The following is a 23019-nucleotide window of genomic DNA, read 5'->3' as shown; positions in this document are numbered from 1 at the left end:
ATATTCTTTTAAACCTTTTTAATCCATATCAAAAGAAATTGTATATAATATGTCAAGAGAATGAGAGGAGGGAAAAATGATTTATCTACAATTTTCAGTCTAAGATTCTTCCAAATTTTGATGAGAATGAGAATCAAAATTGCACTTTTTCCCCAACAGCTGGCAGCTTTAAATATTGAAAATACAACTGCCAAAGTATCAGACAATTGAAGGTTATTGTATAAGTTATGCCCATTGCTTTGGAATTTTATTCCATGTATTCAGCAAAAAAATAGAAGTAAAAATCTGGTGATAAAGCTGAAAATCAGGAAACCAAGAAAAGCATACGGTAGATACAGAAAGTCTTGGAGATATATACATACATACATACATAATTCATACATGTAAAATCATCTTAAAGCAATAATGTATGTATGAATTCCAGTTGAATCAGTTCAACTGGTTTACAATATATACAATGAAGTATAATAATGAAATAATGTAGTTATGATAATAAAATTTATCAATTTTCATATCTATCCTCTGAAGTTCATTGACATTTTAACTATCTATTCATGTCAATATTAATTTTATTGCCAACTATGAATGTTCTGTAGCACTTATTAGGTTATTCAGTTAAGTGGAGTTATTCTCATATTATTATTATTATTATTATTATTTGAATTTATACCCCGCCCTTCTCCGAAGACTCAGGGCGGCTTACAATGTGTTAAGCAATAGTCTTCATCCATTTGTATATTATATACAAAGTCAACTTATTGCCCCCAACAATCTGGGTCCTCATTTTACCCACCTTATAAAGGATGGAAAGCTGAGTCAACCTTGGACCTGGTGGGGCTTGAACCTGCAGTAATTGCAGGCAGCTGCTGTTAATAACAGACTGTCTTACCAGTCTGAGCCACAGAGGCTTTGACATACATGCAACACATTGCTCAACAAAGGCTGGGCTTCGATCATGTAGTAGTACCCATCATCGTGTCTTTTTGACCGCCCTCCCTAACAGATGCCCCTACCTGCCATTTTATAGAGTTGGACTCAGAAGCCTAATGAAGCGTGCTATAGAAGCATAGAGGTGGGTTGGAGGCAGGGGTGAAACGCTACTGATTCGCACTGGTTCGGGCGAACCGGTAGTTTATCATACCTATACAAGTTCAGGTGAAGCGGCAGTTTAAAAAAGCTACCATAGACGATACCGTAATATACCTAAGAAAATTAATAAAAATGGTGATTCATTTCCTGTTTGGATTATTTTAATTATTCAGGAAAAATGCATGTTTGATTTAAATATTTAAAACTATTTATCTCAGGGCACACCTAGACATGGCTACTAAAGAGTAAATCCAATTAAGGAATGGGATTTACTTCCAGACAGGTTTTTCTCATTAGCTTATTATGCTTGGATCTAATAGAAATTGAACTCCAATAACATTTGGTGGATACTAGATTACCATTTCTGGACTAGGATTACACTCTGTGAAGTTTGAAAATATACACACCATGTGCTCTTTGAATAGGTGAACATAAGACTGCAGTATAAGATTACACCATCTGTGTTTGCCATTGTTTTATATGCTACTCTTTAATCTATTTCTAACAATGCAGCATCCCCCAAGAGGGCAAAGGTGGTTCAGACCGATGAAAGCAGCTTCACAATATTGCAGTGCAAGCTCTGACCCTTTTGTATTTATGTTGTGCCATCACATGGTTGCCCCAAGGGGCGGGGCTTGCTGCACAGGGGCATGACACCTTTATAGATGCTGCTTAATCATTATCAGGATGACGTTAGGTAACAACAGAGGTTATAGGGAAGAAGTGTTTCTTTCTGCAGTTGCAACATGCAATGCCGTTCAGAAGGGATGAGGACGACACAAAGTCTGAAAATATCTTCCTCACCGCAGTTTCCTTTGAAGGTGTTCAATACTATGGCTCCTTGCATTAAAAACACGGACGAGAGCATTAGATACCAAAAGATAACACTGGCCATGGAATTATTAAAGATGATTTTAAAATGGAAATGTCCAGAGCCAATGACCATCATAGCAAAATCAGCCATGGATAACATAATAAAGATATATTTATTGTGCACCATATTGCTTCAAGAAATTTCAACATTTGAACCCCCACAAATATGCCCAGGATTTTTTTTAATGCCCACTGACTTTTACAGAAAGCATTCAGTGAATATTAAGCAAAGCTCTTCTATCTCCTTGTATCATTGCCCACAGCTTGCACTCTGTCCCCTATAATATGGAGTGACTTTTAAAAACCTTCAATAAAGGTCATCCTGTTTACATTGAACAATATACAATTCCCCTGTAAATTTGAAATATATTTTACTTTCTATTGCTCTCTTCCATATAGAATAAGGTTGGATTCCATGAGACATTTCCTGAAATTGTGCAAACATTTAATATATGATGGCTTCAAATGATGTTGGTACCAATTAAATACTGTAAGTCAATTGGTTTCAAACATATAATGACCCCACAAGGCCTTACTCCATCTGACCTCTAAGCCTTATCATTATTGGACAAATGCAGCTTGTAAGTGGTTGAGGGATGGTTTAGGGATGTTTTAAACATACACTCAACCGTGATGTGTTATCACTTAGTTTGCCTTTATCAGTCCAGTGTGCCACTCAAACATCATATACATGCTAGTTTGCTCAAAGGTTACTGGTTTGCTAGTTTACTCAAAGGTTACTGGGATCGTTTCCATCACCAATCTCTTTCCACTTATGACTGTAACTTTTTGTTGCTATCATTAAGGGTTAAATTGTACCCTATGACCATCATTTGTGTTGTAAATGTTGTACCTTGATGAAGGTATTTTTTTTCTTTTTCTTTTATGTACACTGAAAGCATATGCACCAAAACAAATTCCTTGTGTGTCCAATCACACTTGGCCAATAAATTCTATTCTATTCTATTTCATTCAAGAGAGAGGGAGATCAGTAAGTTAGAGGTAACCTGTTTACTGTGTCACTTGGAGCACATTCACATACACTACCATACAGGTATACTAAGCCATGTTTAGCATGTTGAACGATCAGGGTGATTTCCAAGCTGCTGTTCAATGGTAATAATGTTCAGCTTCATCTTGAATTTGAATGAATAAAGAAAATACAAAATCCACAGTACCAATAACTTTTATTCAGACTGGCAAAATGGTGCATAGTTGTTTTGAGTTCTTTAGAACTTTTCGTCTGGCAAAGGAAGACAGAAAAGGAGATTAGGTGTTTTATGCTGACATTATACGATTGGACTTTAATCATACCTGTAATCTTAAAACAGAAGACACAGGCTGAACCCTATGAGAAATTATGTAGGCTTGACATGGTCTCTAGGGCTATAGTAAACTCCATAACTGGAATATGTAGCAAATATTTCTACCTCTAAAGAAAGGAATAACAACTAATGGTACTTTGCCTTGAAATGAGCCCTGCTGGACTATATGATGCATCTAGTGGGAAATATAGTGTTGGTAAATTTGGAAGGAAAATGTTTTGTAGATAAATGCAGTTACTTAGTACCTCCTGCATCTGTTTTTACTTTCCCTGCACACACAATCAAGTTCCACTGAACATTACAGAGTATTTTGGGAAAATACATATTGCATTTGTTTCCATGTTTGTACTGGTAAAATTTAAATCATGTTACTTGAAAAAAAACTTGTTATTGCTTTAAACTAGGACCTGAAAGACCACTTATTCAAAGCTCCCATTACCATGAAAGCATTAACATACATACAATAAAAGTTAAAATGTTCAAAAGCTTGACATCTTTCAAAGATAATTTTCTGCCCTTACCAAATTTAGCAAATTTGACTTAGGTTGACAATTTCAACTTCCAAAGAATACTTGTTTGAAAGGTACTTTTGGTTTTTTTAAAGAGCTACTTACAAACCTGAATAAAATGAAATATTGTGGTTAAATAACTTCTTGAAAAATATAGTATATATAAGATATATTATCCACCACCTCATATTCATTTTATAGTGCTTATTGGACAGCACACTACAATTTTAAAAATGTTTCTACTTTTGTCAAATATATCTATCATACATTTGACAAGGAAGCTCATTTAATAAAAATATTTTTAAAGGATGAAAAGTGCTGCCTGATAATTCCAAGTTAATTCAAATTCCTGTGGAACTTTTACAACAGAACTGTATTACATCACCACTTTTCAGTGATCTTTTGACCTGGGCCATTTTGAATATAAATGCTATGGCAGCTACTTATTCCACCCAATAACTTCATACATCAGTGCCCTCAGCTGCCTAGCTTCATAAGTAACCGTGTTCTTCCCACTGTGCATCTTCTCTTCCTCAAGTGGCTGTTCTATTACTGCTGGGATATTTCGGCCATACACTTCACAGTGCTCAAGAAACTGGATGCATTCTTGAATGACACTGTCTCGCACCATGATCACATGCTTACACATATTTTCTAGAAGTGACAAGAAACATCTTTTGGCATAATACCAAGTATCTGTACCCAGCTTTTTGTTATATGGTTCTAAACTCTTAATCACTCTAGAAATGCCAAAATCAAAATTTCCTTTGGCACAGTAAAGAGTCCCAATAACTAGATTGACAATACAGAGATGGTAGATCTTTTTCTCAGGTTCATGGTAAGAAAGCTGTTCTTCTTCTTTTTCTATTTTTCTCATCAGCTCCTCTGCTTCTTCATTTTGACTAGTCATAATATAAGAAACACATAGGTTAGCCAAAACAATGGCACTAACTTGAAGGATGTTGTCATAGTGTTTTTTTACAATGGGCTCATAAAAACCAATTGCCTCTTTGTATTTGTTCTCTTGCATGAACAGTACATGAGCCACATTCAGTTTCCACACTTCATGATCCTTGCAGAAGTCTACTGACTTATGGAACATTTTTTCCAGCATGGGATAGTTCTCCATGTCCCAATAAATCTTGGCCTGGGCCATAAAGACAGGAACATATTTCTCCAGGGTCTCATCATACTCATTCACAGCTTTCCTCAGAGCGTCGTCATCTCGATTTTTCCTAGACTCCTGCACCTCCTTGGTCAATTTCCTGAGCTGCTCCGTTAGAGCCCCTGCCAGTTCATCAAGCTTATGAAATGCCTCATCGGGGGCTGTTTGGCAGGTGATCATAGCATCCAAGTAGTTGTACAAATAAGGAGTGAGAAGTTTGTACGTCAAGTGAGCATTCTCAGCCAGCACATCCGCAGCCAGATCATAGTACTGATACTTGCAGTACAGAAGCAGCAAATTCCCAAATGTCTCTGGGGGGCAAGGGTTCTGCTGCAGAAGGAACTGAAGTTTCTCAAAGCCTTCTGTGGCTCTTCTGTCCATATTCATCAGAGCCTGGTTGTGCAAAGTGACGGGGTCCAGTTCCTCCTCAGACCGAGGGGGCATATCTGTTAGGGCCTCCTGAGCTGCCTGCAGGTTGCACAGCTGGTACTCAATGGCAGCTTTGAGATTGAAGGCCTCCACCAGGGCTGTCCGATGCAAGAGCAACGTATTGCCCACGCTGCGGACGTCGAGGCCTTCCGTATTGGTCCCCACACTCAGCTCCGGGTGCTGCTGCATGCCCCGTTCAATGATGTCGGCAATATGCTTCAGAGCAGGGGCGTATTGCTTGGCAGCGTAACAGCACAGGGCCATGTTGTAGGACAGCTCCGGGCAGTAGCCCAGCACTTGCATGGCAGAGGCGAACTTGCCACAGGCTTCCTCGTGCTGCCCTTCGCGGTAGAGCAGGCAGCCCATGTTCACCTCCGCATCGGGCAGCTCGGAAGGGTCCTCGGGGCCGCCGGGGCTGCCTTCGGTGGCGGCTGCCAGCTGCAGCTCCACCAGGGCCTTGGCGCTGGAGAGGTCGCCCTGGGCATAGTGGGCCGCCGCCTGGAGGCGCAGGGCTCGGCTCTGGAAGGGCGCCACGTCGAGCAGCGGGGCGGCGGCGCGCAGGGCCTCGCCATAAAGCCCGGCCTTGTAGAGCGCCTGCGCGTGATACAGCCGGTACTCGTGGAGTTCGGGATGCAGGAGCCCCAGCTGCTCGTAGCATTCGGCCGCCGCCGGGAAATCCTGCAGCTGGTAGTAGCAGTAGCCGAGCAGCGACAGGCCGGCCCGCGACCGGCAGCTCCTCTGCAACTCGCTACTCAAGATCCCCACCGCCTCCGCAAACCGCCCGGCTCGGATCAGTCCGTAAATAGCCGCCGTGAACTCCCCGTCGGCGATAGAGGCCATGCCGGTGGCCATCCTGACCCAGCTTCCGGCGGCCTGTAAACAACGTTGCCTAGGCAACACCCCTCCACCGGAAGCGGAAGGCGACCGAGAGCCCGCGGCCCGCAACTGCCCCCACTTGTAAAAGTGACGGTGGTGATCGTCCTGGGGAAATGAGCCGTTTCGTATTCGGTTTCCCGTTGGGTCGCTACGACCCTGGAAAGAGGATGGTAAAGAGGGAACGAGATGGGAAAGAGATGGGGATCCCAAAAGGATTGACCATGCGGACCACATCGCCCGTTAGTCGCGCGGCTCTCGTTTTCCCTTGCCGCGAAGCATTGTGGGGGATGTAGTTCTCGTCTGGAACTTGGGCGTCCGGCGTCTGTTGCCGCGCGTTCCAGGTCAGGGGCGTGGCCGGGTGCCTAGAATGGCTAAGTGGGCGTTCGCAGGTTTAGACGCGTTGCGTTTTTCCTTTCCTTCTGCGGAGGTTTGAAGCCAAATTCGCCATTTCCGAAATCTCAAAGGGAAGCGGACTGCAACGGGAGTCAAGCGCCTGTGCTTTCAATTACTGGGTGGAGCAAAGGATTTTGGCGCTAGCGAAGTTGATGTCGCAAGGTTCCTTTGTCCCTCGGATGCCGCTTCTATCCCGCTCAATGACCTTCACATCCCGCTAAAACAAAGACGTGCTCTCCCCCCTCTCCCCTTTTAGAACAGAATAGAATTTTTTATTGGCCAAGTGTGATTGGATACAGAAGGAATTCGTGCATCACGAATTTTAAAACGAATAGGAGTGGTTCAACTTTAAGGTTGTCTTGTAAGAACAATTATCTTTCCTCTAAAGACTATGCAGTGGCATATTCAAATGTATAATTATTTTTTTTCATATAATTCAACTCTCCCTTTATTATAATTGACATATGCTTCAATTTAACTTTCCTCTAAAGAATATGAATTGGCATATTCAAATATTCAAAATAATAATTTTTTTTCCATATAATTCAACTCCCTCTTTATTATAAATGACATGTTTTTTATTCTGATTTCAATTAAAAATACGCCAATTCGGTTTGCAGGTTGGGTAGGATATGGAAAGAGAACCCAATCTTCTGTTCATTTATACAATTTCTTTTGTTTGTATTTGCACAAACTAGGGTTATGATGACTACAGATTCTTTCTTTAAAATTTGAATCATAAAACTCGAATGATCTTGAATCAAATACTACCGCTAATTTTGAAGATTTTTTTTGAAAAAGATAAAATATATGATAGCTTCTGCCTTTATGAAACACAAATGGGCAGAATACAATTTGATTGATAGAAATAATAGTGAATTGTTAATGAAATCTTAAAATCTTCCACATAAATTATATACAAATATTTTGAAGGCTTTTCATTTTTACAATGTATAAATCATTAAAGCATTTACCTAGTTATATTAATATCAACTTTTTAAAATACCACGTACGCTTGTTTTTATCAGACACTTGTTGAATATTTTTTTAGTGAACCATAACCAAGGATGTATTGCAACCTATCAGAATGTTCAATGTAGTTTCTCATTTTCTTCTTCTGCTAATAGTAATAATGCTTAGTAGGTTTGGCTGGCAATTTCCGTTTTATGGCCAAATAAGTATTTATGGGCTGCATCGGGGGTAGTGTTGGAATATATGTCAACAATTGTTCAGGCAACTCTCCTACATGATTTTTTGAATAAAATTGCAAAAATTGTTTTAAATGTTAAATTTTGTCCATCTCTCTCTATTTAGAAATCATTATGGTACATCGTCAATAATAAAAGTGTTTTAAACATTAGTGCCCATGTCTAATGTAAAACACAGTGCAATTCAACCTTCCTCATTTGGAGTTTTCCAGATGTGACCTATATTTCCCTCATAGTAAAATTTCACATGCATCATTTTATGGCCAACAATTTATGGATTCATTTGGGGGAAAAAACTCTTTAGTGTAAGTTGGGGTTCAGATTTCTGGAATGGTTTTAATTTTCTCATGCTGTTGTTCTGCCTTCCACAACAGTTTTACAGGAATCCAAAGAAAGGCCATTTCCATCAGATAGTCTCCATTAGAAACCCAAAGCATTATGTTTAGGAAGAAAATACAAAATATTACAGAATGTGTTGGGGTAGGTAACGTTAGGAGCTACCTACCTAGAAGTATTCTCCAAACTGAACTGAAGCAGTAGGAGATTCTTTACTTTTATGAAATTAAGAGGAGCTTTAAGCTTTTAAAAGAAGATTCTGCAAGGACCACTGGGACAATTTACCATCACCTCCATATCCATGTCACGGTAGTTTGTTTAAATTTTTGAACAGGAGGAGATGCTTCTCTATGTCTAAATGCATTAATGGTAAGGAGAAGTTGTGTTGGAATTGGGGGAAGGGAATGGAAATACTGGGGAGCACTGGAACCACAATATTAGTCAGCAAGTTTTTGAATTTTGAGCCACAATAGAAAAGATAGCACGAGACATGGGAAATAGATGGAGGCAATTACAAATAAGTCTGTGATGGATGGTTGACATTGTTAGGGCCTCAAGTGTATGTCAGCTTGCAATGGTTCTGCATTCCCTTCACTGCCACTGCTGTTGCCATGGGCAACGATGTGTTGAAGCCAATAAAAAGCAGAGGAAACAAGGGAACGCTCAACCTTGGAGGAAGCTGGAGGTTACGTGCTATAAATTATGTCACACTTCGCAGTGCATCGTATCAAAATTCAGGAAAGCTTTATGGAGCTGCCAGCAACCCCCAGTCAATCATGGTATCTGTCTTTTGCCATAAAGCACATATTACATAAATAAGTCTCAGACAAATTCCAAGCATGCCATCCCACCTTTTTATTTATTACTAAGGAAAAAGAGAAAAGTGGTGGAGGAATAACACAAGTTAAAAGACTACAAGTATTTATTTTAGACAATAACATAGATCTTCCCTTTCCTTATGTGTCCTATTCCCTCTGGAAAAAGAATTAAGAAGTTCCATCATCTTGTATTGTAACATACAGAGTAACATGTTCCTCTAAAATATTAAGAGTGGGGTAACCTTTGCATTATAACTGACTGAAACTGTCACAGAACGGAAAAGCTTTCAACTTCTCCAGAAGACTTCATCAAAGTGAATAGTACTAATACCAAGGTTGGGAGAAAGCTTTTAAAAATGGATCAGGTCTAGTGATGGGATCCACGTATGTCATTAATATGATAAAGTGTTGTAGAGATCATATTAGGACCCAGATTGTTGGGGGGGGCAATAAGTTGACTTTGTAAATATACAAATAGAATGAGACTATTGCCTTACACACTGTAAGCCGCCCTGAGTCTTCGGAGAAGGGCGGGATATAAATGTAAAAAAAAATAAAAATAAATTATATTTAGGATTCAGATGGTTTGTCATATGTTCCTAGAAATACAAAATGCTACTACAATTTCAAAATGGGTGATTTAATAGATAATCTGCTTTCTGAATCTTGTGCTTAAGATATTTATGTAGAAGACGGCAGATATCTAGAGTACCTCCTAGAGAATCAGAATTAATTCCTTATAAAGGGAAAAACTAGTTTTTCCATTAAAATTATATTCTATTTGAAGTGTTTTTCAAGACAATCTTGCATTTGTTTGAGTCAGGTGACTCAAATTCTAAATTTAATAAATATGTATAATACAGCTCAGCATGCATTTGCAGCATTCAAAGTGCCAAGATTACTACATTCCGAGTCCGAGAGAAGCCACTTTTTCATGATTATACCAGCTTTTGCCTAACTGAAAAGTAACAAATTTATAGTAGATGTATAATATATTTTAAAGGCAAATGATTTCATCTGCTCTATTTATGCCACAGAAAATACCCTCCATTGTATATATAGTTCAGTCCACATCTGGGATAGGTCGGTATCACAAACATTTCTTAGTACTTTAATTTAGTATTTTAATTTAATTAATTTCTTTAATTTCATGCATTTTATATATATATTTTAAAAATGTGAATCCCTATTTCTTTATGCAGTTTCATATATATGTACATGTATATATGTCTGTATAGTTTCCTGATTGGGAAAGGCATATTTACCAAATATTTTTTGTATGCATGTTTGGAATCAAAAAATATTTGAAAACATTTCACATTGGAAGTCCTTTTGCATTGTGACAGATCCTATTTTGGTGAATGCTTTCATTTTAGTTAAAAAAGTAAATAGTGACAGGCTTCACCCTCTAACATCTATCCTCAGTGTTTTACCTATACATTAGCGTTCAATAAATCTGCACTGTAATTTATATGAGGTTAAGGAAAATATTTCCCTTAATCATTGTTCTGAGATATAACTCCTGTAAAGCAGCTATCGGATCTCTTGCTTGTAGCTTTCCTTAGCAAATTAGTGAGGGATTCACAGCATTTAAATGGTTTCCTGCCTAAATCTTGATGGGTGTAATTGCAAAAATTCCATTACAACAATATATTTAACTTTAGGCTAAAAGACTTCATTTCTATTCACTCGGAGAAACTCAATAAAGTTTGCCGTATTAAGAAAAAACAATGTTTTAAAATTCCCGCAGAAGCTTGACAAGCATTTAATGAACTTCCAGGAGCTATGAAATGAGATATGGAGAGAAAGAGGAGAAGAGAACATCGTTGTAATTAAGCCGTTAGCAATGTGATTTGAATTAAAAGAAAAGGCATAGATAGAGATTACCCTTCCCTAACTATACTCTAGGTTTCCTGAGTGAGGAAATGAAAAAGAACCTTTGCAGAACCATTTCCTTCCTGTCTATCTATGAAATGTTCAAGGTTGGAAGTCCTAAACCATAGTGAAAGAGAATATCAAGTCAAATGTTTTTCCATCCAGCTCTCAGGCTCATCCGCTTCTTTTTTCTACCTTTGAGAAATGTTGGAGAGCCTTGCCACATTTTACATTCTAAGCCAGGGGTCTCCAACCTTGGTCCCTTTAAGACTTGTGGACTTCAACTCCCAGAGTCCCTCAGCCAGCAAAGCTGTTCTAAGCAATGTGGTGTTTGGACCACAGCTCAATCAGCTGCAAGACCATGGTGGTTGTATCTTACAATTTATGGAAGGTGTTGGGTTTCCCATCCTGTAGCAGGGCTTGGCAGAGCCAGAGGTTTGTCTACACTAACAGAAGTAGCTCATTTCCACTGTTGAAATTGGGTACATGATCACACCTTAGTGCCCTTGAGTAGGTCCCCTAAAATAATTATGTTGGGCCACTTATTTCTGCTAAATAATAAAATGCTACAGTTGCAGTTGACGTAAATTCTCCCCTTCCTTTCGCACTCGACGCAGAACCTCTCTGATGACATTCAGAATCTGCTGGATATTGAATGGGAAGCCTTTCAGATACAAGGAAATGATAAAAGGATCCCTCTGAGCACCCCAGCTTTCACTATCAAGCTCCTACCAACCTCAAACCAAGTGATTCAGTTGTACAGCAAATGCGGAGATGGGAATTGTGACTCTTCTGCCTTAAAATTATTCCTGTAAATTCAGGAGAGTGCTTTTTTCATCCCAACCATGATCCTTTGCTGTTAAAGAATTATATAAAATTCTGATTCTCTACTATGCTTTTATTCATCATTGTTTCAACTGCTCTCATAAATTGATTTAAGCCAGGCACTTTGCCAGATTTCTGATAGCGTTGTATTTTTTTCCACTTTTTTTCCTTTAGAAATCCAGTCTTTTGTGCGATCTAAATTCTGCAAGTTCTGAAAGGGAAGCAATAATACTGCTTTTACAAACACCTTCTTCTGTAAGGATTCTTCTGAGTAGCTAGAGATCTTTTACTTCCAAATGATCTTTGGCAGGGGTTTAATAAGGTAGCAGAAATTATAACCAGCCATTTTCCTCAGACCCTTTGTTCCTGCACTTTGGGAAGTGTCAGTAACCCAGAATAATCCTAACTAACATGCCAATTCATATGACAAAGGCTATCATGTTAAACATGCAAATTGTTTGGACTCAGGTGTTCTCAGCTCACAAACCTTTTCAGTAAGTGTTGACTGGGTTGTGGTTGGACATGTGTACAACATCCTTCCTGGGGCAAGCACAATTTATCTATAGACCACACTGGCAATGAGAATGGAATATAGATGTAATTCCACACCTCATTAGGGAATAGAAATCCAGTAACTTGCCATGCCAGTGCTGAAATAAATTTGATGTTTCATTAGCAGAAGTGAGTTCATTTCAACTGCAGACATCTCTGTGGGATATTTTATAAATCAAGGATTGCCAACATGCAAAAAATAATAATAATAATAGGAGCACATGCAATGGTGACTTAATTTCTAAGCTAAGACAGATTAACGTATAAGAAAATAGCTAGAAAAAGCAGAGGTAGTCATTGCTCTTTTCATATTATCATCGAGTGTCATATTAGACTTAAAAATAATAATTTTCTGAAAATGTACTAGAAAGCTACGTTCATATCCTATAGTGCAAGTTCTCTACCCAAGGCAAGGTTTTGTTTTTGTTAGACAGTTTTCTTGATATACCACTGATTCTCTTCTTAGATGTGCAAAGCAGCTTTAAAAATGAAATTATTACAGAATTCTAAAAGAATCATGCAGACTTTTACCTTTATATAAGCTTCTGCCTGCAGAGCAATTCAAATTGGGTTGCTAATATGAAAACAAGGAAGCCAGAGCAGGTTTGTCTTTTTAAATGTAATAAAGTTCATTTTCCCTCCCTTTTAAATACAGCAAAGAGAGACAATTCTAAAAGCCCTGTTGAATCCTACGAGGCTTGTTGTAAAAAAAACATATTTCTTCAGAATATAAAGCAGGCTTCGCTGAATAAACCAAATAGAACATAAAAGGTGTAAAAAGACAAATTTCACAAGCGCAGGAATAACCATTCATACTAATAAAAGCTGGAAAGGTGCAATCTCAAAATATTTTTACAAAAATTCTCCCTTTTTTCAGAGTCTCTTGAAAATGCTTCAGTATTTTCTTTAAAATTAGCCACAGCTCACTTTTATTAATTTTACTGAACCATGAGTTCCACTTATATGAATCCTTTGTGACTATATTTGCCAATTTTCTTAAGAGTTGCTGAAAGAAGCTGACAAGATCCGGACTCAGCCAAGCTTTCCAGATTACTGAAAGAACCCAACCGTCTCCCTGTAGATTCTCTCCTCAGATCAAGTCTTGGCCTGTAGGAAAAGCTAAGGCCTGGCCAGCCAGAGGGTTTTCACTGACATTACATATGTTCTTGCCTGCCTTATATTATTAATTAAGTACTGTGAGACGAAACGTTAAGCATTCTTTTGACTCTCTTATCCTAGGAACAGGAAACAGACGTAGACTTATTTTATGCTCTCCGGAGACATGGCTAAGTTGGATGTTGTCTGGGAAAGCAATCTTTTCAGGTGCAATTCCTCCCATTTTTTTCTGTTGGCCACCACAGAGTCCAGCATAGGCTTCAGTTTTCCATTCAGTTTCACTAAGGCCTGAAGAGAAAACACAAAAGAAGCAATTGTGAATTATTAGTTAAGATGTTGGTTCCAGTTTAGATAAAATGGAATATTTGCTTGGTTTAGTGTTTGCTCACAGACTCCTTGGGAGAGTCTTTCTTCTAGAGCATTTAATGGACAGTATTGTTGCACAACATATTCTCAAACATTAAAAGCAATTCTGAAGGAGACGGGGATATAGCTAATATATCCTTGTGAAAGATGACAAAAAGCAATCATTAAAAATGTCTTATCTAAACAAGCAGTTAGTCTCTTATCACATCTTGAGACTGAGAGTGTCAATAGAATGGAGTTTTTCCACTTTATTTTAACAAAAATGCAGAGATAAGTTTTGTGAGAGCAATTGGCCAAAGATGGTCCAACCGTGAAGCTAATTAGATATTTGTCCAAGGACTCCCCAGCCTTAGTCTTATTCTAATCATTGTAAAAAATGAGGATGGGCAACATGTTCTGTATTTGGCCATGGAGTAACTCTCTAGCTGGCTGGTAGGCTACAGAAGCCTAGTAACAAAATGTTACTTTAAGTGGCAGGGCTGAAGTATGTTTAGGGTGTTTTGTAAGGAGGAGTTTGGGAGTGTGTAAACCTGACATATGGCCTATATATTCATGCCTATCCTTAGTTTTTTTTTTAAATTCTATAACTGCACTGTCAATGTTTAGGCAATGTCCTGTCAAATTTCAGCCGCCCAATCTCAGAATCATATGGGGCTGTGGAGAACTTGGGTCTACAGGCTGCCCTATATTACATGACGTGACACAAGTACATCTAATGCCTCAGCATGGTTTTTTTCAAAGTCTTTCCCCACTTGTCTCCAGTTATGTGTAAATACACAAAATAATCATTGTGTGAATATGCATGCAGAGATGAAAAAGAGAAATTTTATGAAGTAGGTGTGCCAAGTCTTCAAGGACACCTTTGAGGCTTCAGGGACTTTGGAAACTGCCTCTTTGAAATATTTTGCATAGCCCTATGAAATTAAGAAGCACTGGTGGGTTTTGCTTCCTCTAAAAAATTTCCCAGCTGCAGTTATTTTTACTTTTACATTCAAAATGACCTAGCTGCATCTACAATGCTGGAAGGCTTGTATTAGCAGTTAAGCATGTGACTCCTATCAAGTAAATAAGGAATAGGAAATAGTTTAAGAAGTTAGAAAGGATAGCCTTCTTAGTCTAAATCAGTTTTTCTCAAAGTTATCAACCATGTTAGCTGGGAAATTTTGGGAGTTGAAGCCCAACAATCTTAAAGTTGCCAAGGTTGAGAAAAACTGGATGATATCCTACTAATTTTGTACATATTCCCTATGACTATCATTAAGTGTTATACCTTATGATTCTTGGTGAACGTATCTTTTATGTATGCTTAGAGCATATGCACCAAGACAAATTTCTTGTGTGTCCAATCACACTTGGCCAATAAAAAATTCTATTCTATTCTATTCTATTCTATTCTATTCTATTCTATTCTATTCTATTCTATTCTATTCTATTCTAATGAAATGGCTTTCTGCACACCAACAAAACCTGCTACTATGGGATTCCGAAATATTCTGGAACAAATTGTGAGAGAGATCACAATTTAAAGAGAAAACCAATGGGAAATCCATATTGTTTATGAAAAAATGTGGTTGTACTTGGCTTTTATCTTGTGTAATATTCTTTCTAAATATAACTTACTAAAGTAGTAAAGTAACTACTTTAGTAGTTTATATGCTTTTATATGGTTAATTAGCATATTAGCCTGTTTCTAGTGAAGTGTATTTGTATATTGATTATAATTGTAAGACATAATTGTTAGTTAACCCAACATCATTATTGCTCTTGGCTATTAAAAGTGAATTCAAAAAAATGAAGGAGATAGTTGATTTTCAGTTATAAGAAGACTACAAGAAATTAATTGTACAGAACAGTGATAAGATAATGATGTAACGTTATTAAAATACCACCATTTCATATACACTTGAATTAGATGGCATTTGGGTTAGAAATACCTCAAAAGGGTAGATTTTATGTGCAAGGCATAAAATGTCCTTATTCAGAAGCTCTTTTGATATTTAAACTCTATTTGTGTGTTTTAATTAAGCATCCTGCTATACATCTTGTAGAAATTAGCCTTTAAAAATAATTTGGCTACTAAAGCATTAATCTGGGGTTCCTAGATACAAAATACACAGCCTGAGATATACCAGTAATTTTAAAAATCTTTTGATTACTATATATTTTTGGGGTTTTTTTGTTTACTAAATCACTGCAATCAACTCCTTTTTATAAAACTTCTGGGAAATTATCTCAAAAGCGCCACATTTCTCTCCTCCCTGCAGATTCCTTTGACATTTACTAAATTACTTCTTTAGCACCTTTTCACATTTAAATCAATTTACCAATTTATTTACTGGGCCACTTAAATCTTTTAACTTTGGTACAGCTGTGACCTTGTACCTTTTAACACTTCATTCCACACATAACAGGTCCTGTTCTACCAGTTATAGAGAAGTCCTTTGCGGAGACTTTTTCTATCCTATGTATTCCCCTTAAACAGTTATTTATATAACAACTTGGAAAGTTTTGGTCTGGCTCAGTCTCCAAAATCTAATATGTAATGGACATTACTGAAAATGTCACAACAACTGTTTTTTAAGAATACAATATACCATTGCAATTTTTCAAATGTATTCCTGCTGACCATCATTTGGAAAGCATAATTAGAAATTATTGTTAACAAGGCATTATTTCTAGCATGCATACAAAAATTAAGTGCTGCTTTGACTCTTGGGACTTTTTTTGCAATATTTGTATATTATTTAGTTGTATATATGATAAAGTTTGTGCACAAAGTATCTTACACACCTTTAAAAATTTTAATTCTTCCTGTACTATATAATAATCTACGAGAACGTAGAGATCAGCAAGAACCTACAGAGGTCAATCCTGCAGAGAACAGCATACGACTGTTCCCCATTTTCAGGAATTTAAGGGGCAAAATGCTCAGAGGGATTATTTCATTGTGGTGAGATCAACTCTTTACAAGGGTCTCCCAATTGTTGGATTAGTTAGGTTAGTCGGATTTTGAAAGCCTCCCCAAATCTGCTCAACCATGCAGCCATATTCAATACATCTGCCCATATCATAGCCACCTTCTAGAAGATGCTGAAGACTAAGCTCTTGCCAAAAACATTTGATTGTGGCACTTAACAGAATTACAGAGTTGGAAGGGACTTTAGAGATCTTCTAGTCCAACTCCTTCCTCAAGCAGGAGACCCTATAATATTTCAGACAAATGACTGTCCAATCTCTTCTTAAAAGCCTCCAGGTTGGAATACCCACAACTTCTGAAGGCAAGCCTTTCCACTGGGTAACTACTTCTTGGTTTTGTTATTCTAAGATTTATAGAAATGTATTGCTTCTGTACATTAAGTGACTATTATACTATTATAATAGTAACAGATGTACTCTATAAATTTTGCTTAATTTTCTTCAAAACTATTTAATTTACTGCTGTTCTAAAATCTCATCAAGAAGGAACTAGGTGACAAGGAAAACTTTAAAGGGGCAACAGGTATTAGCATGTGAAAGTTCCACAGAAATCAAAAGAGTAATAACAGATTTGTGGTTTGTGGTTTGTTGATTAAACTTTTTCTCTGAAAATAAGTAGAATAAAGAAGCTGAACTTTTAAGGACCACACATAGAAGATATTGCTCACATCTAAGCGCTACATTTAATTCTGTTCTTTAACTCCCCATGTCCTGGTAACGACTGATATTCTCAATTTGTTCTTCACATCATTGGATTTACTTCATTAGGATTTCAAATTGTAGAGAACTGGCTATATGTTTGTAACTCTCCTTAAGATTAGCACTTGGAAAATGGAGAGGATGGGGCTGAGGCTGTGATGCCTATCCTCAATTAATATTCACAATTTCACATATTCCAAATTGCTTAGAAAGTGTAGGAGAAGGAACGGCAGAACCTGGGGGTGGTATCAAAAGAGGAATTAGCCTAGACTCTCTACGTAGCCACAAACAGACCAAGTCCAACCCCCTCTTGAATTCCATTGACTCTTATCTAGTACCAAGATAGTGGCTGCTATTAATTGAGTAGATTCCTGTGCATAAGCATGATTACTAATACATCAGTTTAATTGGAACTTCATGTGTGGTCCTGATCTTTCACACATGACAGGAGGGTTTTAACTGAAATATTTCCAAAGCTTTCTTTGAAGGTCACTAAAGATGCTTCAGGAGAAAATTCTGGTGGAAGAATGGAATATACAAATAATTTATTTACTCATTAAATATACATCTTGATTTTCCACTATAAACCGTGCTTGAGGAAATTAACAACAAACACAAAATGATTATTTAACAGCAAATGTTGAAAGATACATAATTAAAATAAAATAAAAATAAACAGCCCTTATTTCTTGAAACCTATTTCAATAAACTGATTATAACTCAAGTAACAAAAGCCTATTTAAATAACACACTTTTGAAATGTGGCAGAAAGAGATCAAAGACAGATGGAGCATGACCTATTCTAGCAAGGAGTTCTGTGTCATTAAATGGTTTTTACTGATGGTGGGCAGGAAAGAACTCTCAAGGACTTTGAAATCTAGGCAAGCTAATAGAGGAAAATTTGCTCTTGACTGATTCCCAAATCACGTAGTACTTTGCAAATCACAGCTAGCATTTTATATGGTGCCCAGAAATATATACATTTTCCAGAAAGCTGTTTACATTCTGCAATGTTCATTTCAGTCAGTAATGTGCTGCAGCATTCTAGATATATTTACATGTAAACTTTTAAATTTATCTAAGTGTACATCAAAAGAACATAACATTTCTTAAATGCATATTTACATAAATTTAAACCTTTTCCCACTAACATAGTTAGGCAGCCGCATTCCTGGCCATGGTTACCTTTTTCTAATGATTTTTGTGAGTCACTCTTTTTTCTAAAAAATAAGGCAAAATCATTTAAATATTCATAAATAATCTTGTATATTAAAATCTACAATTATTTTAACAAAATGGTTTGGATTTTTTTGTGTTTACCGCAGAATAATAAATATATCTCAGAAATAGTTTAAGCAAGACACAGCTGCAGGATTTCAATTTTCATCTCCTCTTCAAGTTTCCCTGATTATCATAGAGTTGAACAACCTCCGACATGACTCCACCCATTTACTTATGATATTTGTTCCACGCAGCAATCGATACTTGCTGCCTTTCTCTTAAATAGATCTTTAGAAATCTCTTCAGTCCATATCAGTCTCTTATCCCCTGTTCTTTAGATTTATCCTCAGCTGGGAATTTGCCAGCCAGACGCAAGGTGATTCTGGCTTGCTCAACACTTACAGGGAGCATGCTATCCATCATCATTTCTAGCCCTTTTCTGATGCAATGCTCTTTGCTCTTTGTCTTTCTTGAAATCCAAATGGCTGTTAAATTATCCATTAATCTTCTCTTTCAGATTTGCAGTGAATTTTTCCCTTCTTTGTTTTACCTACGGGTTTTGTGGCCACTCCCCCCCCACAACACATTTTTCAGATTTTCAGATCCTTTCCTTAAATTCTACTTTGACTCTCTCTTTACATTTCAGTCTCTCTAAGATTGCACTATATAATCGTTTTGAAAGCACATTACTGATCCAGGAACTCCCATGTCTTCCTTTAAATCTGAGGAAAAACTGCTTCTTTTTCACCTCATTTTTTCCCCCTGAAATGTTATGCACGCTCCTAAGTCATGCCATTTTAACTCCCGTGTGATAATTTCTTCATCATTTATCAATCTGAAGGCTGAGTCAAATTTTATCAGGAAAGAAATTTGTGATGAGATTGAAGGGTTTGGGGATAGGAGGGTTTTTTTTTTGCTTCCTTCTCCCCATTTCTTAAATACATATTTAATTCACTGCAGGCTGCTCACTGTAGGCAAAGGGGAAAAAATGCCTTCTGCTGCTAACTTCTTTCTGTGCTGTATGCAATGCCATTTAATACAGCAGCAGAAAATGAGGAGTCCATTTTAGAATATTTCCCTATCTTGTATCATTGAATTGTAGCTTGGGTTGTCTTAAGGAATTTTCCCTATCTTCAGCACTGGGACAATAGGAAAGTGTTCCTAGATTCCATCCATGGTCAGATCTCTGTTTTATGCTTTACTCCCTGAAGAGGAACCCTAAAGGATAAGGAAGTATTCCCAAATATTTCAACCATCATCATCGATACCTTCTGAAGAATAACAGAAAGGAGAAAGGGACATGACTTTACATCTGGTAGGCCTAACTAGCATGCTTGATTACACCTAGCAAAACAGTAAGGGGAATTTGGCGTAGTATAAAGTTAAATTGTTGGAGTAGGAGCAGAGAGACTACTCTCAACCATGGAAGCGCAATGGGGGACTTTGGGGCAGTTGCTCTCTTTTGGGCCATCCTATGTCATAGAGTTGCTGTTGTGGGGACAGACAGGAACTATTACCTAAGCAAAAGGAGCTGAAATATTTTTAAAGTCCAGATTTTAAAGTCTGATTCACTAGAGTATAAGGAGGAGGAAGAGATATAGCACGATCAGACTTGCAAGATTCTGTTATTATAGCTAATCCCAATAAAATGTAATTTCAGGTTTCCTGTGGAGTTGATTTGCTGGTCTGGTTTACCTAGTGGAACTGATACTGGATTAAAACAAATCATCTGAATCAGATTCATTCTATAAGTGAACTCTCTCCATTTGATGTCTAGAAGCCCCTTCTTTCTCCAAAGGACAGGGACCATTTCAAGGATTTTTTGCCTTGAGACTGACTCTTTTCATCTCCTTCCTTTCCTACTGGAATGTAAGAGACAAGCAAAGCTGACTACATAGGGAACACCTCGATGAATCTGGAATGTAAATAATAGAACTGAATCAAAATCCTTATCTTTACAAAGAACAATAGAATTGTTGAAAGAATCTACAAAAATAATCCCAGATATTAAACATATGGCCGTATCCTGTTCTTTTGAAAATATTAGTATTTCTAAAATAAATATTTCTCCAGTTGCCACTGGTAATGATAATACTTATAACTTTTACTGTGTACATACACCAGTGGTGAAATCTGAACCGGTTTACTACCGGTTTGCTGGCTGTGCATGTGCGCTGGGCATGCGCATGCGCAGTGCGCACCATGCACCAAATGCGAGATGCTGCCAAAAGGAGGCATGGGGTAAGTAGAACAGTGCCGAGGGGGTGTGTGATCTGATGTGGCGTGCGGTCTTTTTTTTTTACTTTTAAAAGCATTTTTTTTACAACCTATTCAGCCGAATAGGTTGTAAAAAAATGCTTTTAAAAGTAAAAAAAAAAGGCTCTGACGATCGCACGGCTCAGCTGGGATTGTCAGAGCCTTTCTTTTAACCTTTGAAAAGCAATTTTTAAAAGAAGCTGCAAGCGGGCAACCTGGCAATTGGGTGGGCAGGGGCGGGGCGGGGGGAGCAGGGATTTTTGCTACCAGTTCTCTGAACCACCTGCTGCCTTCACTACCGGATCGACTCTGCAGAAGAACAGGTGTGTGATTATCGTATCTATTTGCATGTTTAAAATGTCTGATGAATGAGCAAAGGTGCTCCCTTTGTAGAGCAGAGAGATTGCTAAAACAAGCTACTCTGCCTAAGCTGCTTTTCTCCGTAGTGCAGTGCTTCCCTAAAAATTGCAAACCATAAATTACAAACTCAGATCTGTGACCTTCATTAGTTGATCAGAATCTTCCAGTCCCCTGGCACTGCTTGCTTGACAATGACAAGACTGTCAACATTTTCACACTGAAGTCCTTCCTTTGCCTCCTAAGCAGCTTGTGGCTTGCAGCCATCAGTGTCCTAAGGAAACGAGCTGGTGCCACTGCATTCCTTTTCATGTGTATTCCCCATTATGTGCTTGTTTACTCTCTTGTAATTCTTTTCTCTTAAATGAATGTAGATACAAACATTTATTTGCTACTTGCTAATAATCCAAGCACCAGAGTGAACATTCCAAAGGACAGGAGAGCCGATTAAAAAGTGCTATAAGATCTGCCCTTTTACCTTGCTTGTGAACTAAGTTCCAGAAACCTTTCCTGCCATTTGGAGCAGTGGCGAAATCCACGTTTTTTTTACTACTGATTCTGTGGGTGTGGCTTGGTGGACGTGGCAGGGGAAGGATACTGCAAAATCTCCATTCCCTCCCCACTCCAGGGAAAGGAGACTGCAAAATTCCCATTCCCTCCCCCCTCGTGGGGGAAGGATATTGCAAAATCTCCATTCCCACCCTACTCTGGGGCCAGCCAGAGGTGGTATTTGCCTGTTCTCCAAACTACTCTAAATTTCCGCTACTGGTTCTCCAAACTGCTCAAAATTTTCACTACCGGTTCTCCAGAACCTGTCAGAACCTGCTGGATTTCACCCCTGATTTGGACTCATCGAGGCTGTTTGGATTGTATCCTTCGGACACTGTAAAGCAAAGGAAAGCTGAAGCTAACGACCAAGTTGTCAGAGCCAACTGCAGTCACTAAATGAGAACTACCTGTACAGCTAAGGATATGTGCAGGCAGGTCTCAGGTTCTAGACTGTGATGAGCAAAACAGAACACGCTTTTGGAATAGCAGCATTTTTTTTCCTTGAAGAGCACAGCCTGTATGGAAAGTAAGAGAAGATGTGTATATTTTTGCACTTTTTTTTTTTTTTGCTTGTATCATAGAGTGAGAACATTTCAACTCTGAAATGTTGTAATTTGCATGATAAGAAAATCAGCATCATCACGACACCCTGTTATTTGTTCATCCTCATTCACCTAGATAGAAATACTTTACTTTTGATTTCTATTTTGTTTCTGTTATTTGAGGGCGGTAAAACTATTTCTTTCTCACCTACTAATTATGGTTTGGATTTGTTTTGTTTTTTTAAAAAATATCTTTTAGAAATAGTTTTGCATGATCCTATAGTATCTTTCAGTGGGAGAAAATGGAGTGTTTTCTATACTCTTTTGGTATTTTTTATGGGATAATAGAAAGCATTTCTCATGTTCTGCCTATGGTGACCTTTGTTGATCCACACCCATGGTGATCCGGTGACTCCTTCTATTGTGACCTTGCTCGTTTCCCACCAGCAGGAGACACCACTGATATCAGCACTTCCTGCAGGACATCTGTTTTAAAATCTTCAAAAGGCAGCTGATATATTACAACTTAGGATCTGGCAACACAGAGCCCATAGAGACTCTATCCATTACATTTATAAAAAAAAACAAAAAAACCCCAAAATGTTATATACCTTGAGAAAACTTGTGATCTCACATGTCACTTATTCCTTAAAAAAAAAAAGTT

The 23019-nt window shown here is 37.9% G+C and overlaps 2 protein-coding genes across 2 annotated transcripts in view; both read right to left on the bottom strand.

Moving 5' to 3' along the window:
* Window positions 1-3138: 3138 nt before the first annotated feature.
* Window positions 3139-7436, bottom strand: IFT70B (intraflagellar transport 70B). Its single transcript, XM_058189697.1, has one exon. It carries the CDS (start codon window positions 6498-6500, stop codon window positions 4236-4238), a length of 2265 nt encoding a protein of 754 aa, XP_058045680.1. The 5' UTR covers window positions 6501-7436; the 3' UTR covers window positions 3139-4235.
* A 2652-nt stretch (window positions 7437-10088) lies between these two features.
* Window positions 10089-23019, bottom strand: part of PDE11A (phosphodiesterase 11A) — a 172310-nt gene continuing 159379 nt past the window's right edge. Inside the window, exon 20 of the mRNA XM_058189722.1 lies at window positions 10089-13677. Coding sequence (XP_058045705.1) covers window positions 13534-13677 — 144 coding nt within the window. The 3' untranslated portion in view covers window positions 10089-13533. The remainder of the gene's footprint in view (window positions 13678-23019) is intronic.

This window comes from Ahaetulla prasina, chromosome 1, assembly GCF_028640845.1.
Source record: "Ahaetulla prasina isolate Xishuangbanna chromosome 1, ASM2864084v1, whole genome shotgun sequence".
Lineage (NCBI taxonomy): Eukaryota > Metazoa > Chordata > Lepidosauria > Squamata > Colubridae > Ahaetulla > Ahaetulla prasina.
Note: the sequence above shows the minus strand (reverse complement) of the source record. Positions and strands in the feature narration are given on the sequence as shown.

Bases quoted from the DNA above. Each gene is read 5' to 3' on its own strand.
- IFT70B (XM_058189697.1), bottom strand. From the start codon at position 6,500: ATGTGGTCCGCATGGTCAATCCTTTTGGGATCCCCATCTCTTTCCCAT.